The sequence below is a fragment of the Bubalus kerabau genome, chromosome 7 (assembly GCF_029407905.1).
Source record: "Bubalus kerabau isolate K-KA32 ecotype Philippines breed swamp buffalo chromosome 7, PCC_UOA_SB_1v2, whole genome shotgun sequence".
Lineage (NCBI taxonomy): Eukaryota > Metazoa > Chordata > Mammalia > Artiodactyla > Bovidae > Bubalus > Bubalus kerabau.
This window is the reverse complement of record NC_073630.1, coordinates 27,102,379-27,120,250: the sequence shown is the minus strand read 5'-3', so window position 1 is coordinate 27,120,250 and position 17,872 is coordinate 27,102,379. Positions and strand designations below refer to the sequence as shown.

Sequence of the window (17,872 nt, the reverse complement as noted above, 5' to 3'; positions counted from 1 at the left end):
TACAATTTTATAAATGGGTTTCAAAAGCTTCTAAAATTCAACATACATTAAAAAGTATCTGGAAAATACATTTTAAAACAGCTACCAATTTCTAGCAAAATATCTCTATGACATTCTAAAATTTGTCTATGAAAGACACATTATGGACTCGAAGGCTGTTCTAATGGGGGGAGAGGGATGCCTGTAATTGCAGCGAATGGTTTAACTTTCTAACCAAAGCATGAACTCGTCTCCAGTGAACTCCGCATCTGCGATAGGCTTCAGGGCTTAAGCAGGTTCCCTGGCTCCTTTTAGATCAAATCCAAACCCCTTAGCACAGCGTTCACAATCCACCCCCTAAATCACACAGTACTGCCCGAACATGCTGTCCTGTTCACCTCTCTGACCCCTTGCCCAGCCCGGGATGCTCTTCTTCCTGCTAATTAACCAGTCTAACCTCCCCTCTCTGTTACCAAAAAAATATTTTTTTAGTCGCTCAGGCATGTCTGACTCTTTGCGATCCCATGGACTGTAGCTTGCCTGGCTCCTCTGTCCATGGGATTCTCCAGGCAAGATCTCTGTTCAAAGCTCAGCATAAATACCACTGGCCGGGTGAAAACTCTAATGTTCTGAGTGAATTCAACTCTTCCCCACTGTACTCGGAAGGGTCATATTTACATGCTGCTATTCCACTCTTTCCTAAAGAACTGCAGTCATTTACACACATGTGCGTCTCTTCCTCTGCTGGCTTCTGAAGTCCTGGAGGGCATCAATCGCGTCTTATTCATGTGGCATTTCCAGGGCCGCACCAAGTGACAGGCATTCAGTAAATGTTTACTGAGTGAATGGGAAGATCTTGTCAGAAGCCCATGTACACTTTAAAAATGGATTCATATCCATTTATTTACTTCTTCAATGTACATCTAACTGCCACACATATGCCAAGCCCTGGGGGAGGTCCCAAGGAGACAGACTCACAAGAGCAAGAAGGACCTGGCCCCCTTGGAGCCTGCATTCTAATGGGAGAAGCAAATTTTAAATGTAGAATTTAGGACACTACAACTCCAAATTCTAATGAAAACTAGCATGGAAAAGCACCAGATGATGTCAGGGAGAGTAGCTGGGCTGGGAGTGGAGAGTGTGAGAGAATGCTGGTGGTAGTGGAGGGGATTCTTGGCCCAAGACCAGGGAATCCTCCCTTTTCTTTGCCAGAACTTAAATTAATTAGCTCTATTTTTATAAGGCAGGGAGGAAAGATGTAGAACACCATGGAACAGACATCAGTCAAAAGGGTTCTTTTTCAATAATGTTCCAGTGATTTTTAGCAATAATTTTTAAAATTAAGTAACAAACCCATAATACTTGCCCTGATTTTTTTAGCTTACTACTTTTGAAGTTTTTCTTTTCTATTTTTTTTTTGTGGAAGTCTAAACACTGAAGCCCCTTCCTCATCTCCACCCCCCACCCCCGCCCCCCACTCACATATACCCATCTGAAATACAGACTCAGATGGGTGGAAGAAGAGAGGCTAGTTAATGGACAAGATCTCAGGACAAACTGATCACAAGCGCCCTTGGGGAGGCCACTTTTACACCCAAATGACTGACAGCAAAGTCGTCCAATTCCAGCTTTCCTTTCCTCATCTGGGGTTCTGAGAGGCAGTCCGCCTCTTATGACTAGAAATATTACAGGGTTGTAGGCACACATGTTTCATTTCTCATGACATAGAGAGTTTAAAAAAAAAAAAAACAAATCCATAGAACAATTACTTTTTTGTTCCCTTCTCTTGTTATAGAATATACAAATCATCTCTGGACTGGAATAGCTCAAATTTGACACTACCATATTTTAAGGGCATTATGCTGGGAGGGATTGGGGGCAGGAGGAGAAGGGGACGACAGAGGATGAGATGGCTGGATGGTATCACTGACTCGATGGACGGAGTCTGAGTGAACTCCAGGAGTTGGTGATGGACAGGGAGGCCTGGCGTGCTGCGATTCATGGGGTTGCAAAGAGTCGGACACGACTGAGCGACTGAATTGAACTGAACTGATGAAGGTTTATCAGCCCCCGTTTCTTCTTCAAAGAAGGTGCTTGGAAATATGAGAGAAAGGTATTCACAGTGTCTGGAGGATGCTCAGAAATGAAGAAAGTGGGAGGGATGGAGGTTAAAAGTAAGGGATGAGACCACACGTTTGGAAAACAGCCACTCAGAGAATTAGTCATCTAACAACTTGTGAAGTGCCAGATGGTTCATTAGTATTTTAGGCACTTCGTTTCCAAGAACCATTTAATTTAGCAGTGGATGGTCATGCCCACCTTCATTGCAGTTCACTGGGAAGTATGCCAAGGAATTTAGACCTAAGATGCTCAGCAGCTATTAGTTCTTACAATTTTGTGTGCTGCAGTCTGTGGCTCTGCTAAATTATTCAACGAATCCTCCTTCCTTACATACACCAGTATGGACTGAAGTGTCCCACTGAAGTGTCAAGAGAAGGTTCACTACCCACCCCCTGGTATATTTTACAGTTTATATAAAATTTTAAATGAAATGATTTCCACTATGTACAAGAAAAACAAATGAACAAAGAAAAAAACAGACTAGAAAAAAGTGATGAGATATACACTCCCATGCTTCACACTTACATGGTCAATTAATATATGACCCAAGGAACCAAGAATCTACAGTGTGGAAAGAACAGTTTCCTCAATAAAAAATGTTGGGAAAACTGGATGGCCACATGCAAAAAAAAAAAAAAAGTGAAACTGGATCATTATCACACACACAAAATGACAGAATGGGTTAAAGACTCCCTGGGGAACAGGGGGCTGACCAGAAGACAGATGCATGAACATCTCTGAGAGGAGCTGCTTACACTACGACCTGCAGGATGAGTTACTGTGAGCTGGCGCCCTAGAGACTGAGCAAGTATGAATGTGAACATCATTCCAGGGGCAGAGCTCAAGAGGGTGTTGGGGGCGGTGGTGGAGAGGGGAAGTTGGGAGGGCTCCAACTAAAGCTAGAGGTGCCAGCAGATTCTGGAGGGCCTTTTACAGCACTGTGAAGACTGTGGACTTCATTCTGGTTGAAACTGAAGTCTCGAAGATTGTAACAGAGGAGCGCCAAGATCAGGTACAGCATTCTGGCTGAAGCGTAGAGGATGAACAGGGGGGAGTGGCTGTCAAAGGGCAGTTAGGACCACAATTAACATCAACCAAACAATGTTTTCATATACTCTTTAGATGATTTCCTAAAACCTTCTCTTCCATTAGTCAATGTTTCATCCACCGAAACCTACTTCTTATAATCTTATGAACTAAAATAAAGAGAAGGAACAGGTACTGAAGCAAGTGGACAGCTAGATAAAATGTGGTTGGATGGGGCTCAAGGGCCCAGGATGTTCCTGATGGCTGGGGGACACAGGAGCCCTGAAGCCTGGGAGAAGAACTGGCCACACAGATAAGCAAAAAACTTCTTAAAAGGAACTCTGCCCTGGGATGTTCTATTAAGTATATTTTCCTCAGGGATAATGGTATTAATATATAACCTGTTTTCATAAATGAGGTTTCCCCAAGAGTCAACTGAGTATTTTTACCAAAAAAAACATTAAAAGTAAGCACAGTGACATATATACACTACTATGTATAAGTGTTAGTTGCCTAGTCGTGTCTGACTCTTTGTGACCCATCCGGCTCCTCTGTCCTTGGAATTCTCCAGGCAAGAATACTAGAGTGGATTGCCACTTCCTCCTCCAGGGGATCTTCCCAACCCAGGGACTGAACCTGGGTCTCCCACATTGCAGGCAGACGCTTTACCAACTGAGCCACCAGGGAAGCCCCTAAAGCCTATGTATAAAATAGATAACTACTGAGAACCCGCTACACAGCACAGGGAACTCTGCTCAATTTCCCGTGGTTACCTAAACAGGAAGGAAACCCAGGAAAGAGATTCATGTACACAGATAGCTGATTCACTGTGCTGTACAGCAGAAACTAATGCAATGCTGTAAAGCAAGTAAACTCCAGCTGAAAAAAAGGTAAGCCCAATGAAGGAAATGTAAATATTATCCCGCACACCTACTACCAGACTTCTTTCAAAGAGTAACTACTATAGCAGAATGTAAGCACAATTTATTAAAGGTAGGTTTACAAATTCTGTTTCTGTTCCAGGGTGGCCCCCATGACATTACCCAGGCCAGTTCTGGCATTTGCTGCAGGACTAGAAGATTAAAGATAACACTGTCTTAAATTCTTTCTATACTTAGCGGTTTAGTTCATCTGGAGAAAATGGTACATATGTAACTTCCCTAATATTCTGAAGGCTCTTTCTTGTGGCAGAAGTGGGCATGAATGAAAGGGTTTTAAGAGGCTGTCTCTCGCCTCTCTGCTCCCCTCCTCCTTTCTCCCCTCCCCTCCTCTCCCCCTGCCCCACTTCCCTCTCTCCCCTGCCCTTGTCTTCCTTCTCCAGATGAAGAACATACACAGTACAGCTTTAAATCACCAGAGGGAAGCAAATAAAAAGATTAGAAAAGAGATTCTGAAATTTCCTTAACTACCTTAGAGAAAATTCTCAGTCATCTACCGATCACTAACAAAACGCAAAGGGTTGCTGAGCTGCACAGAAATAAGCCCCAGTGTGCCAAAGCTTTCACTGTGGGAAAAATCCCCGAAGTTCAAAAGACACCTTTGGGCTGAGAGTAAAGAGTAGAACTGGGAAAAATTAAATCTCTAGTGAAAGGTAGGAACATAGACACAGCTAACAATAATCAGCCCCATTTTTGTAACTTCCCTATTTCTCTTCTAGTAAGGTTTCAGGATGACTTGAAGCACTTGCCTAGAGCCACACCAGGAGAAGAGAATGTCTAAGAGATGGCTTTTCTCTAAGTATGACCATAAGGGTGATGACTCATCTCTTCTAGATCACAGATCACTGGACAAGGAATGTGGAGGCAAAGAACAAGGAAGAGAGGAGCAGTGGGAGGCAAAAGACAGCATCTCAGACTCCTTGCCTTTCATCCCCACTCTGTAATCTCTGAAGATCCCTAGGTTTTACCACCAGAAATGTTTTGTCCCTTTGCTTTCTTATAAGCCAAAGGAAGTTAGAAGGTGAGGCCTGAGTCTGAGCCCTAGAACAGAGCACAGGTGGTACCATAGCTGACTCTTTGACTATTGCTGCCCGGATGAGCATAGCACCAATACCCTGGGTGACACAGAAGCCCACCACTGTGAGGGACATGCCCTTGGGACTAATGAATGACTTCAAAGGAAAAGGGAAAGCTTTTATTTCTGATATTTAGAAGACCCATCATACAAGTTTCCCATCTACATAGATTCATCTCTGAAAAGGCTGTCGTTACAATTTGCTCAGTAAAGAAGTTGAGGTGATACCGTCTCTGTTTTAACATTACCACTGTTCAATTAGGTACCATAAATACCTAAAAAAACAAAACAGGATATTCCAATTATTTGGTCCTAAGTAATGAAACATGATAAAAAGCATCTGAAAAATATAAACTTAAAACTAGAAGACAAAATAAGGCTGTGTTTTTATGATTTAAGTGGGACATGTTTTCTTCACCATGTAAATGAATTCAACAATATCAATAGAAGTAGTACAGCTTTTGGGTATTGAGTTCTTATTGTATGCCATACACTATGGTAAGAGTTTTACAAGCACTCTCTCACCTGATTTTCACAACAGCCCAATGAAGCAGATACTGTTATTACCCCCACCTACAGATAAGGAAACAAAGGCACAGAAGATTTGGTAACATGCTGCAAGTCACAGAGTGGCTATGAGCATAGTATTTTTCATTACAACTCTAAATGTGCACAGCAACTCAACAAAAAAATCTGATCTCTGACTTTGCTCATGTGCACCAAAAACTCAATTTATACCTTCTGGAGAGAGCTATTTTTTTTAAACAGCCATCACAGGATCCAATTAAAATATAAATAAAATGCCTTGAAAACTTTCAGAATTCACAGCACTCGACCCTGACCTTCAAGCAGTCCTTCAAAACATTTGCTGAAATTTCATCTTCAGGAAGATACCAGGCATCTTCTCCAGGGTCTCTCTAGGCCTTACGGTCTACTAGAAAGCAAACTAGTTTGAAGACCTTTTCACCCCTCAGCAGAAACAATCTTTTTACTCATCACCACACAGAATCAGAAAAGAGATCATATTTCCATGACTGTGGAACAATGTGATCACACCAGCCACAGACTCTGCAAAATCCGTAAAAGGGAAAAGAGAAAGAACTTGTGGACAGGAGGCAGCCAAGCAGCAATCATTAAAGTGCAAACAACTCTGTCTTACTGATGGTGCTCAACTGGAATTTCAGCACACAGTCACGATCTAGAGTATTACAGCAACAGTGAGTCTGGTTTTCTGATATGGCCACTCTTAAAAGCCCCTGATACATATTACATTATATTCCAGAATCTTTATTCTGCAACACTTTCCTTCTTGATATGGCCCAGATGCTATACGCTATGTTTTAGGCACAAGTGTTAAATTTTAAACAACCACGTGTGCACGCTCCATCACTCAGTCATGTCCAAATCTTCCTGACTCCATGGACTGTAGCCCACAAGGCTCCTCTATCCATGGAATTCTCCAGGCAAGTAGACTGGAGTGGGCTGCCATGCCCTCCTCCAGGGGCTCTTCTAGACCCAGGGATAAAACCCGAATCTCCTGCATCTCCTGCACTGCAGGTGGAACAACCCACAGCTGGCTTGTCTCCATTCAAGGCATGGTTTTGCTGTACTGAGTTGTCATTGTGTTTTAGGGAGCCCTACTCTTCGGTAAAGAACTTGCCTGCAATGCAGGAGACCCAGGTTTGATTCCTGGGTCAGGAAGATCCCCTGAAGAAGCAAATGGCAACCTCCTCCAGTATTCTTACCTGGAGAATCCCATGGACAGAGAAGCCTGGCAGCTACAGTCCATGGAATTCTAAGAGTTGGACATTTTTAACATAGTCTCTGTCTGATTTATACACACACTGAAGACTGAGACATGCCTCCCCAGAAAGTCCAATCTAGTTAATGTGTGGATTAGGACTCTACATCTTAAATAAGTACCCTAAATTACTCTCGTTCAACTGGGCTTCTGATAACACTCTGAGAAAAATCTACTTCCTGATCCCAGTGCTATTATATTCCTTGCAGAGCTTTCTAGCTAAAACTGGACAAATCTGACATGCTCAATTATAAACAAATTTTGAAAGGTTAAAAATAGACGTTAACAAAACTTTGTGTTTTTAAAAACCAGAAAGTTCTAATAAAGTTAACATGATTCACCATCAACATTCCCTGGGGTACTTTTTCAAAACACAAAACTCTCTTGCTAGGAGGGTGGGATTCTACAGAAGACAATGAAGGACAGAGAAGCCTGGCATGCTTGGGGTCAGTCGCAAAGAGTTGCACATGTCTTAGGGACTGAACAACAACCACCCTCTCCTAAGGAATGACTGTTGTAATAAATTACTGTGACCAGTAATTTATTACTGGGAATGGGAAGATTAAAAATCACTGCATGAGGATAACAAAAAGACAATGAAAATCACCCCAAACATCAACAACTGGATAGATCCATGGTTACTATTTTGGTCTTTTTTCTTCCAGACTTTTGTATTCATCCAGACATAGGAAGATGTGTATTTTATACCTAATTGGGATCAAATGGTATATCCAGTTCTGTACATTCTCTTTCACTTAACATTTTTATAAAGTAAGTACTTTTCCAAGTCAGTGAACATTTTTTAGAAAAAGAAATCAATGCATAATATTTCACTGTATTGCTAGACTGGAATTGCATTTTTCCCTAACATCCTTTACTTTGGGTTCTATATAGCGTTTTTCCTTTTTTCTCTGCTTTGGGATCCCTCCTACTTGCTCTGATACCAGATTTTTGTCTTTGGTGTTCACTTGGTCTTCAACCTTTTAGCAATCCCCTGCAGCATACCTCTGATATCCAGGCAGGCAGCCCACCAGTTAAATCTGCCTTTCTTGCTCTAAGTCTGCCCGGTAATTTTCTGTCCTCCCTACACCCCCTTACTACATCCCCACCAGGCTCTTTGAGTCCAAGATCAACCCAGTAGTTTCAGAAACCACATAAATGACAGCTAATGGGATAAGGCTATTGGGTTTGTGGTCTCTAGAAGTCTTAGTTCAGCCCAGCCTGATCTGAAGTGGGCTATAATGAACTCTGAGCCCAACAGTTAAATAATCCCATGGTTAAATCCATTTGGGAAATGATGCATCTTATACGCCTCTTCAAGAGACTCATAATGACCGCTAGCATATTGAAAAGTCCTATACTTAACAAACCTATTTAAGTTGACTAAACCTGCAGGCTTACTCAGTTGCTCAGTCATGTCCGTCCGACTCTTTGTGACCCCAGGGACTGTAGCCCACCAGGCTCCTCTGTCCATGGGCTTTCCCAGGCAAGAATACTGGAGTGGGTTGTAATGCCCTCCCCTCCAGGGGATCTTCCCAACCCAGGGATCAAACCTGAATCTCTTGTGTCTCCTGCGTCAGCAGGCAGATTCTTCACCACTGTGTCACCTGGGAAGCCCTGACTAAACATAGGATCTCTCAAATTCATTCGACTTCAGAACTTTTTTAGGTATACACTTGCCTAATATCCCAGAAAACTAATGTTCTATGAAACACTTTGAAAAGCATCGGTCTGTCCCATTAGTGGAGGAACAAGAATTTAATGCTGTGTATTAGGTAACTTTGAAAGTAAAAGTGTTAGTCGCTGAGTCATGTCCGACTCTTTGCAACCCCACAGACTATAGCTCACCAGGCTCCTCTGTCCATGGGATTCTCCAGGCAAGAATACTGGAGTGGGTTGCCATTTCCTTCTCCAGGGGATCTTCCCAACCCAGGGATTGAACTCAGTTCTCCTGCATTGCAAGCAGATTCTTTACCATCTGGAGCCACTAGGGAAGCCCATCAGGCAACTTCAGTGTTGCTTAAAACAAGCTAGGGCTAGTCCTGCAAATATATCTGATTATAATTCTGTTCACACAATCTGAAAAACCTAGGGTTCCTCACGTTGAAATTATTTAAAAAACATATGCTTAATATTCCATATCATACATAAAAGTTATTGTCTTAATCACATATTATTTAAATGCTCCCCATCACAGTCATTCCTATAAAATACAGCAATCTTTTACATTTCACAGTATTTAAAAATTCACAAACATTTTTACTTGTATTATGTTTGATCCCTGAAGCACTCTATGAGAATGTTAAATACCACTGCCATTTAACAGATGAAAACATTCAGGTAGAAAACACAGTAATCAGTCCAAAGTCACTGAACTCATATATAACAGAGGTGAGAATCAAAACCATATCTTCTGATTCAATGTATTCTATCCTCAACAGTAGCTAAAAACTTCTTGTTTTCATATGCCTCAGTCTTATATTCTTTTCCAATGTCTTTTGACTGTTTCTCAGAATCATGCTTAAAAATTTAGAAGTATGTTAGATTTAGTTTTCCAGAGAATGTTTTATTTTAATAGCTACATTAAGCTTCATCAGCCTAAGAGAAAGATCATAAGTCTGAAATAAATAAGATTATTTGGGGATAGCCTGTAAGAATCAATAGTCTATTGAATAGTTGAGAAATAGCTGAATCCAATATAAAAATCCATTTCACTTCATTCAACAAGTATTTCTGAGAGCCTACTCTGTCCCAGGCATTGTATGACCTGCCTCAGGGGAAAACACTTGCTGATTAGATATCTGCCCATGAATCTGCACTATAACATACCTGGCAGAGGAACCTTAACACTATTTCAGTTCAACACCATCTATTCATTGGATACTTTCTTCATTTCTGGCATAATTATTTCTTGCTGTTGTTGTTGTTCACTCACTAAGTTGTGTCTGACTCTGCAGCTTCATAGACCGCAGCACATCAGGCCTCCTTGTCCCTCACTATCTCCTGGAGTTTACCCAAGTTCGTAATTTCTTAAGCCATCCTTACTCTCCATTGGTCTGAGAATAGACTTTGGCTCTCCTCATTTCATGAATTTTCAGTTGATGTTAGTTACAGCCACTGTTGGGCAGTCTCCAAATAGCCCCTTACTTCGATTGTATTTTTCTTTACATTGAAAGATATATATGTTTAGTGGAAGAGGTTGTTAAACAGAACTTTTCTTTATATTATGAATTAAAATCTTAGAACCACTCCCTTACTTGGAATATATGCTATAGTCTCCAGACAGCAAATTAAGAAGCTTCCAAAATATCCTCATCCATGCTAATTTAACCAGCAGCTATGACTGAAGATGAACTGAGAGTGGAATTTAATTTTTGGCAGGAGTATCCCAAAGCAGCCACGCTATCTGCCGCATCCAACAGTCTTGGCATGGGATCAAGGTAGTTCTTTCTGAGGGCAAGTCTTTAAGATCACAGTCTCTTAAAACGAGTGCTCTCAAACATCATTGGAGCCCTGCATCTCCCCAGTTTTATCCTGCTAAATGCTAGGGGTGAACGTCAATGTTATTTTTAAATTCATGTGTGTTGGTATAGAGAGGAATAATGGGAAGAAAGAGATTTAAAAAAAAAAAGAACCCATTAAAAGGCTCAAAAAGAGGTTGAACAAAGCAAATTTTGTTCTAGTTATAAGGGGACAAGCTCTTCCCCACTTTCAAAACTTCTTTACCTACAGCCTCTATCTCCATTGACACCCATTACAAATCTGGAATCTTGAATCCAACCTGGTTCCCGTATAGATCTAACCACCAGTTCACAGTAGAGACAAGGGGTAGTTGGCCAGTTTTTCTTCTCAGTCCTTGGCTCAACCTGCCAGTTTGCTGGTAGTTTATTGCATATGCTTTGCTGCTTCCTACCCTTGCGCCTCTGTTGTGCCCGTGAACCATGCCTCCCTTTTTTTAATCCCCTTTGCCGCACTTCACTCAAGAAGCCTCCCCATTCCCCAAACTGTCCCTGGCCAGTTAGGTACCCCTCTTCCCTACCTCCACTTCTCTCCCACTAACTAAGTACTACAGTTATCTTCGGGGCAACTGTCTTTTCCATCAGAGTGTATGCTTTTCTGCTTTACCTTCATAAGCCCAGTGCCTAATACAGGGCCTGGCATTCTAAAATGTTTACTGGTTGAATGAATGAACACTTAGATTAAAAGTTAAATGGCATGTGCTATATTAAGCTCCCCATCTCTGAAAGTTTTCAACTAAATCTGAATAGGTTAGGAGAATTCTCATACTGAATAGAAGCTATGATCTACTTATTCTTTTCTTTTCCACTCACATTCTTAGTTGCCCAATTGACAGACTTTTATATAGCTCTTTATAATATGTCACAATAGGGATATATGACTTATACTATGTATAACTAGTTCTTATTCAAGACATGGCCTGTGGCTAACACAAAAGACCACAAACAGCCAAAGCAATCCTGAGAAAGAAGAGCAAGGTGGTAGGCACACACTTCCTGACTCTAAGCTACACTAGAAAGATACAGTCATCAATCAGTATGGTACTGGCATAAAAACAGACATTTAGACCAATGGAACAAAATCAGGAGCTCAAAAATAAACCCAAGCACATAAGGTCAAATAACATTTGACAAGGGACCCAAGAATACTTAAAGGAGAAAATTCAGTCTCTTCATAAATGGTGCTGGGAAAACTGGATAATAACAGGTAAAAAAGAATGAATCTAGACCCTTATACTACTCACAAAAATTAGCTTGAAATGAAATCAAGACTTGAACAAAAGACCTGAAACCACAAAACTCCTAGAAGAAAACAGGAAAGAAAGTTCCTCAACACAGATCTTGGCAATGATTTCCTTTGATGGGACCTAAAGCACAAGCAAGAAAATAATAAGCAAGATGACATCAAACTAGAAAGCTGCTGCACAGCAAAAGAAAGCATCAACAGAGTGAAGAGACAGCCTACAGGATGAGGAAAAATACTTGCAAATCATATATCTGGCAAGGAGTTAGTATCTAAAATATACAGGAAACTCATATAACTTTATAGACAAAAAAAAAAAAAAAACACCACCAATAATTAAATTAAAAAATGGGCAAAAGACCTGGGTTCGATCTCTGGATTGGGAAGACCACCTGGAGGAGGGCATGACAACCCACTCCAGCATTCTCGCCTGGAGAATCCCCATAGACAGAGGAACCTGGCGGGCTACAGTCCATGGAGTCGCAAAGAGCGGGACACAACTGAGCGACTAAGCACAGCACATTATAAGTCAAACCGTTATGCTGTACGTCCTTAAACTTCTACAGTGCTGAATGTCAATTACATCTCAAAAGAACTGGAGGAAAAATCCCCCCAAATGTGGCAACATTTGTGACTTACTGAACACATCTCCTCGAGGTTTCTGAGTATCCGTCTGTATCTTGTTGTCAACTGTAATCTCTCTTGAAGACGTGGTGGCAACTGGTGCTACGGTTGTCGGTCTGGTGGTTGGTCTTTCCGGGGCTGTTGCTGGTGGAGGTGTTCTGAGTTCTGTGGGTGGGGGTGGAGGGGGTGTAGGCTCTGGCATTGGCTTTGGTGTAGGCCTAGCTGTTGGCTTAGAAGTGGGCCTGTCGGTCATGATGGGAGGCATGTATGGTGTCTTCAGAGGCCACCTGGTACTTCTGACATCAGGAATCCAATTACCGTGTCCTCCATCACCCTTTGAGATGGTACCATTTCCCTTTGGAACATGAATAGGACCTGAAGGTTCAATCATTACTCTTGGAATATCTAGAAGAGTAAATATATTTTAATTAGTGCATAACCATCTCTCCTTAAAAAGAAAGATATGAACTTGTAAGAAACAAACACATCAAAATACCTCATGCCAATGAGGCTTACTTTTTACATTTAGAATATTCCCCTAATGTAAGTCACGCTGTTTAAGAAAAAAAAAGCAAATACTAGTGTGTATATATAATATATACATATATATACTCAAACACATATCGCATAAACATATCTGGTGGCTGTATAAAGAATTATATTGTGTTTCTAAAGTGAAATGTATAAAAACACAGTTTTAAGTATTTGTAAAGTAGAAAGAAATAAGAATCAATGAGATTTTTTTTTAATGCAGAGATATTCTAAAATTTTAAAGTATGAGAAATGTATATTTAGAGTCAATGTTAAATGTCCCCATGGTACATGTATATTAGCAATATGGGGAACACATGTATACCTGTGGCAGATTCATTTTGATATTTGGCAAAACTAATACAATTATGTAAAGTTTAAAAATAAAATAAAATTAAAAAAAAATCATGTTTAGAATTGTCTAAAGACTAATACTTTTCTTTTCCACACTTTATATAAATTCAGTTCACACAAACACATTCTCACTAAATGCTCTATTTATTGTTTAATATTTGGTTTTCCTTCCCCTTTATTAATTTATACAATTGCTTTTTAGAAAAATGTCCAGAGATCATGAAGATCATCTGTGGAAACTTTGTCCTTGATTGTATTCACCAAAAGGAATTAATATTTAATCTTCCTGGAATGATCTACTCCAGACTGGGCATATAACTACATGACCCTTCAAAAATCCTTTAATCCTGATTTTATGCTCCATGATCTTCAGTAAATATTTTACTACAGAAATTTTTAATTTATCTATTGCTGCATGAAATGTATGCTAAATTGTGGCCTTTGGTTTGTGAAACTTTCATCTTGGAGGGTATTTTTTTCCATGTTTATCTACTAACATAGCCATACTACAAATAGAATGTATAAAGTTTTAAAAAGCAAAACAGTTCTGAACATAGAGAAAATAAATAAAGAAATGCTTTTTTAATAGCAGAATTGGAGGCATAAACCAGAGGAACAAAAATGTACAAAATATTCAGATTATCCCATCATTTTAGTCTAATGATAATGACAAACATTTATTTCTGATTGTAACAAAATCAAATTCTCAGGAAGGGCTCTAAAATGCCTTACCTGCTAAAGAGAAGCTATTGAGAGAGTTCAGTCAAGGAACTCAATGCTTTTAAGATTAGAGTCTATCACTGAGTCTTTAATTTTTTAAAACACCTGAGCAAGTGATTTTTATTTGTGGAAATCAAAGACTAGTTTTACCAGCTATGAAAAACGATATTTCTTTGATTCTCAATCTTGTTCCTTATCTTCTCTAGCAGTGGCCTTTGTGTAACCCTGTACTTCCTGCTGGAATTCAGAGCTGGGAGAGAAGCATGACTCACACACACAATTCAGTCCATCGCCCTGGTATCCGTCTTTACATTTACACTTGTAGGACCCGTGTATGTTGTAACATCGCGCAAAGCTGCTGCACTGATACTGCCCAAGGGAGCATTCATCTACATCTGCATCAGGAAGTAGGAAAAGAAGAGGTTTATTTGGGAGATAAATAATGAGTCACAAAAAATACATAGTTTCAAAAAAAAAAAAAGCCTCTTTTTTGCAATGTGAATGTTCACGTAAAATCGCAGATAAAGGGAAGAAATAAAGTACATTTGCATCCAGAACTACCGGGGTTTGAATTTCACATCTGCTTAATTTAATTGCCAGTAACCTCCTGTGCCCTTGACATCCCAGTCATCATCATAATTAAGAGATCTTTCCGCTCCACAGGAAAAACACAACACAATGCAATGGCTGGGGTTTATTACCGTGACATTGGTATTTGCCTCCTATGTACATGAGGTCGAAGCCTTTATGACATTTGCAGATGTAACTCCCAAAAGTGTTCACACACTGCCTGTGTCTGGGGCAGGAGGCTCTTCCAGTAGCACATTCATCAATGTCTAGAAACAGAAGCCAATTGCATTTTAGGAAGAGCAACAGCATGTTCAGGTGGAGTAGATTTTAAAATAAACAATTATCTGCAAAAGGTTGCCTGACGTAGCAGCTCATCATAAATGTTATCCGGCTGGTGGCCCTGGCAGGCAACATAAATTCTGTATCTCCAAATTTCAATTAATCCTTACAACCCAAGCTGTCCTCCTCTTGCACCACATCACAGGATGCACTACACCTATATCCCCCTGCTAGCCTGAACTAGAAACATAAGTCATCCTTGACAACCCCATTTCCCTTAATCTCCACATCATCAATCCCAGCTGTTTGTTTCTCTGGCAAATTCTGTGAACTCATTTACTCTGCTCTTCACCTACTGCCATGACTATAGTCCAAGCTCTCCCAGGATAGACTATTATAGGAGCCTCCAAACTGGCCTTTCCTCTGCCAATCTTACCCCCTCCAAAGCATTCCCACTCAATTGCCAACAAACGATTTTATTAAGACATAAGAGGGCTTCCCTGGTAGCTCAGATGGTAAAGAATCCGCCTGCAATGAGGGAGACCTGGGTTTGATCTCCTGCAGAAGGGAATGTCTACCCACTCCAGTATTCTTGCCTGAAGAATTCCATGGACAGAGGAGGCTGGCAGGCTACAGTCCATGGAGTCGCAAAGAATCAGACATGACTGAGCGACTTTCACTCTCGAGACCTAAGAAGGGATTGTTACCAAGCGCAAAACTCTCAACTGTTTCTACTTGCTTTCTGAATCCATTCCTTGTTCCTCACCATGTCTTTGGTGACCCTGTAATAAACAGTCCTCACCTCCCTCACCGGCTGTATCTTAAGCCACCACCCCTCATACTGTGTACTTAAGGGTATGGTCTTCTTTCTTTCCAAACCTCAAAGAAGTCAGCCTCTCTTTCACTGCAGTGCTCTAGAACATGTTCACCTGCTTGGCTGATTCTTCACATGGCCAGCAGCCCAGGTCTTACTTTATGGCTATCCTGACCATTATTTTCTAAAACAGATCCTTTCTGTTTTTCACTCTCTTAGTACCTCATTTTAACAGTTGGTATTGTTTGTAATTTCACTGGATATTTCTTTCTACTCTGTCCCTCCCATTAAAATATCAGTTTTGTAAGGACTAAAATCTGGTCTGCTTTGTCCATTACTCTACATCCTAGCAGTTAACAGTGTCTGGAATATAGAAAGTACTCAATAAATATCTCTCGAGTCCCCAAACACCTCCACTCACTCAGTGCTTACTCCATGCAAGGTACTACAAGCTTAGCTTACTAGATGCTAAGCTCTTTGCATCCATGATCTCATTCAATCCTCACAAGGGTTCCATATGGCATTACTCCCATTTTAAAAATGAGAAGACTCAAGCTCAAAGAAAGGAAGTCTCTTACCTAAGGTTACATATCAAGTCTATGGCAGAGCCAGGTTTGAAATCAAAGCCCACACTCTTATCTTTACTGCCTTCCTAATTTACAGGGGAAAAAATCAAATCTTTGAGTGCAGGACATGCAGTCTAGCCCTGTCTACCAGCTCAGCTTCAACACTCACTGCCTCTTATGTCCTAGAAATACTGAGCTTTTCTTGTTCCCTGAACACTGCGCTCCCTCTCAACGTCAGTGCCTTGGCACATGCGGTTTCCTCTGGCTGCACCTTCCTCCTGCCCCCCACAAGGTTTTCACAGAGAGAGGAGGTCCCCCTGTGAGACATGTGATAGCCTCTCAAGGGCAACTAATTACCTGATGTTATTTAACTGCCCTTTTCCCTTCCCTCCATCATATTTCATTTTCTTCCTTACCCTCAAGAGGCTGCTGACAGAGATGCTTGGTCTTACAACTCACCCACACAGGTCCTCCCGTCAGGAGCCAGCTGGAGGCCAGGAGAGGGGCACTTGCACCGAATTTGACCTTTGACAACATCACAGCCATACTGACAGTTTGCCATGGAGCACGTCAGGGCACCTGGAAAGACAGGGACTGTCTGCCTCCGAGACGGGGAGCATGCCTGGTCCCTAAAATAACTATGTTTTCTACTTATCCTGAAATCAGTGACACGGAATCAACAATGAAGACACAACGGGCTTAATTCTCCAACTATCTAAAAAAAAGTCAAAAATAGGAAGGAGATCTCTTCCCTCAGAGATGATTAAGAAGTGAACCGGTTCTGTTAGTATCTGGGGAAGATCCTTATGCATCTAAAGAACTAAAAGACAAACGTAAAACTTAGAAAAATTATATGGAACTTTTTCCAGTGGCCAAGCCAAATAGAAAATTGAGGTTATTTTTCCAGATTACTCATATTAAGTGCTGGTCTTAGCTAAAACATCCAAGTAAGTGTCTCAACCATCCCTTAAATGTCTCCAGGTACAGCACATTTCCAGTGAGTTGTACAAGGATAGAGGAGTCTAGCATCCCTCCCACTTGTTCATAAGCATGAGCTCGCCTCACTGCAAAAAGTTCCATGCTAAATATGAAATAATAAATAAAATTAGCTAACTTTTTTATTTTATAAAATGCAATCCAATTAGAGATAGCTGATACCTATCGATAATTAACTGATCTAGCTGATAGTTCAGTAAAAATAAAATTCAAGTCATAACTATTAGATATCCTATAACCACAACCTCAATTTAACATTCAGCCTGCAGAGAATTTTAGGCCATTGTCCATTTATAAAACACATCCAAATGATAGTAGGAAACACCATCCATTTCTTTCTTACAAAGACACACGTGAAATCTACTTTTAAGTTATTATAAGCATTTTTTTTTTTCACTTGAACTATGCTTTTTTCAAGAAAAAAGCCGTAACTTAGCCTTCAGACTATTATAAAGAAATGTAAAACTGAAGTGAGTGGTTTATTGAGTATAAACCACTTGTGGGTGGTTTATACTCAATAACCAGGCTGGGTGGATTCCCTACCAGCCAACAGTTTACTGCCCAGCCTTATGGAGAGCACGACAGTCCTCAAATGGTCACCGAAGTTCTTTTTCTACATGGAACAGTTCTAAAACCAGATGGAAGACAGGGAAAATGTGCTAGGAATAACATCAGAAGGCCATTTCCAAATTAATTTGACATTGGCACCCACGGTAA

At 40.7% G+C, this 17,872-nt stretch overlaps 1 protein-coding gene across 15 annotated transcripts in view; it reads right to left on the bottom strand.

Annotated features, from left to right (window-relative positions):
* Nucleotides 1-17,872, bottom strand: part of NPNT (nephronectin) — an 80,831-nt gene that overhangs the window by 12,077 nt on the left and 50,882 nt on the right. For all 15 annotated transcript variants that reach the window (XM_055587877.1, XM_055587886.1, XM_055587882.1 and 12 more), the window contains 4 exons: nt 16,619-16,738; nt 14,632-14,766; nt 14,203-14,325; nt 12,341-12,730 (listed from right to left, as the gene is read on the bottom strand). In XM_055587877.1, the coding sequence (XP_055443852.1) occupies nt 12,341-12,730; nt 14,203-14,325; nt 14,632-14,766; nt 16,619-16,738 (768 nt within the window). The remainder of the gene's footprint in view (nt 1-12,340; nt 12,731-14,202; nt 14,326-14,631; nt 14,767-16,618; nt 16,739-17,872) is intronic.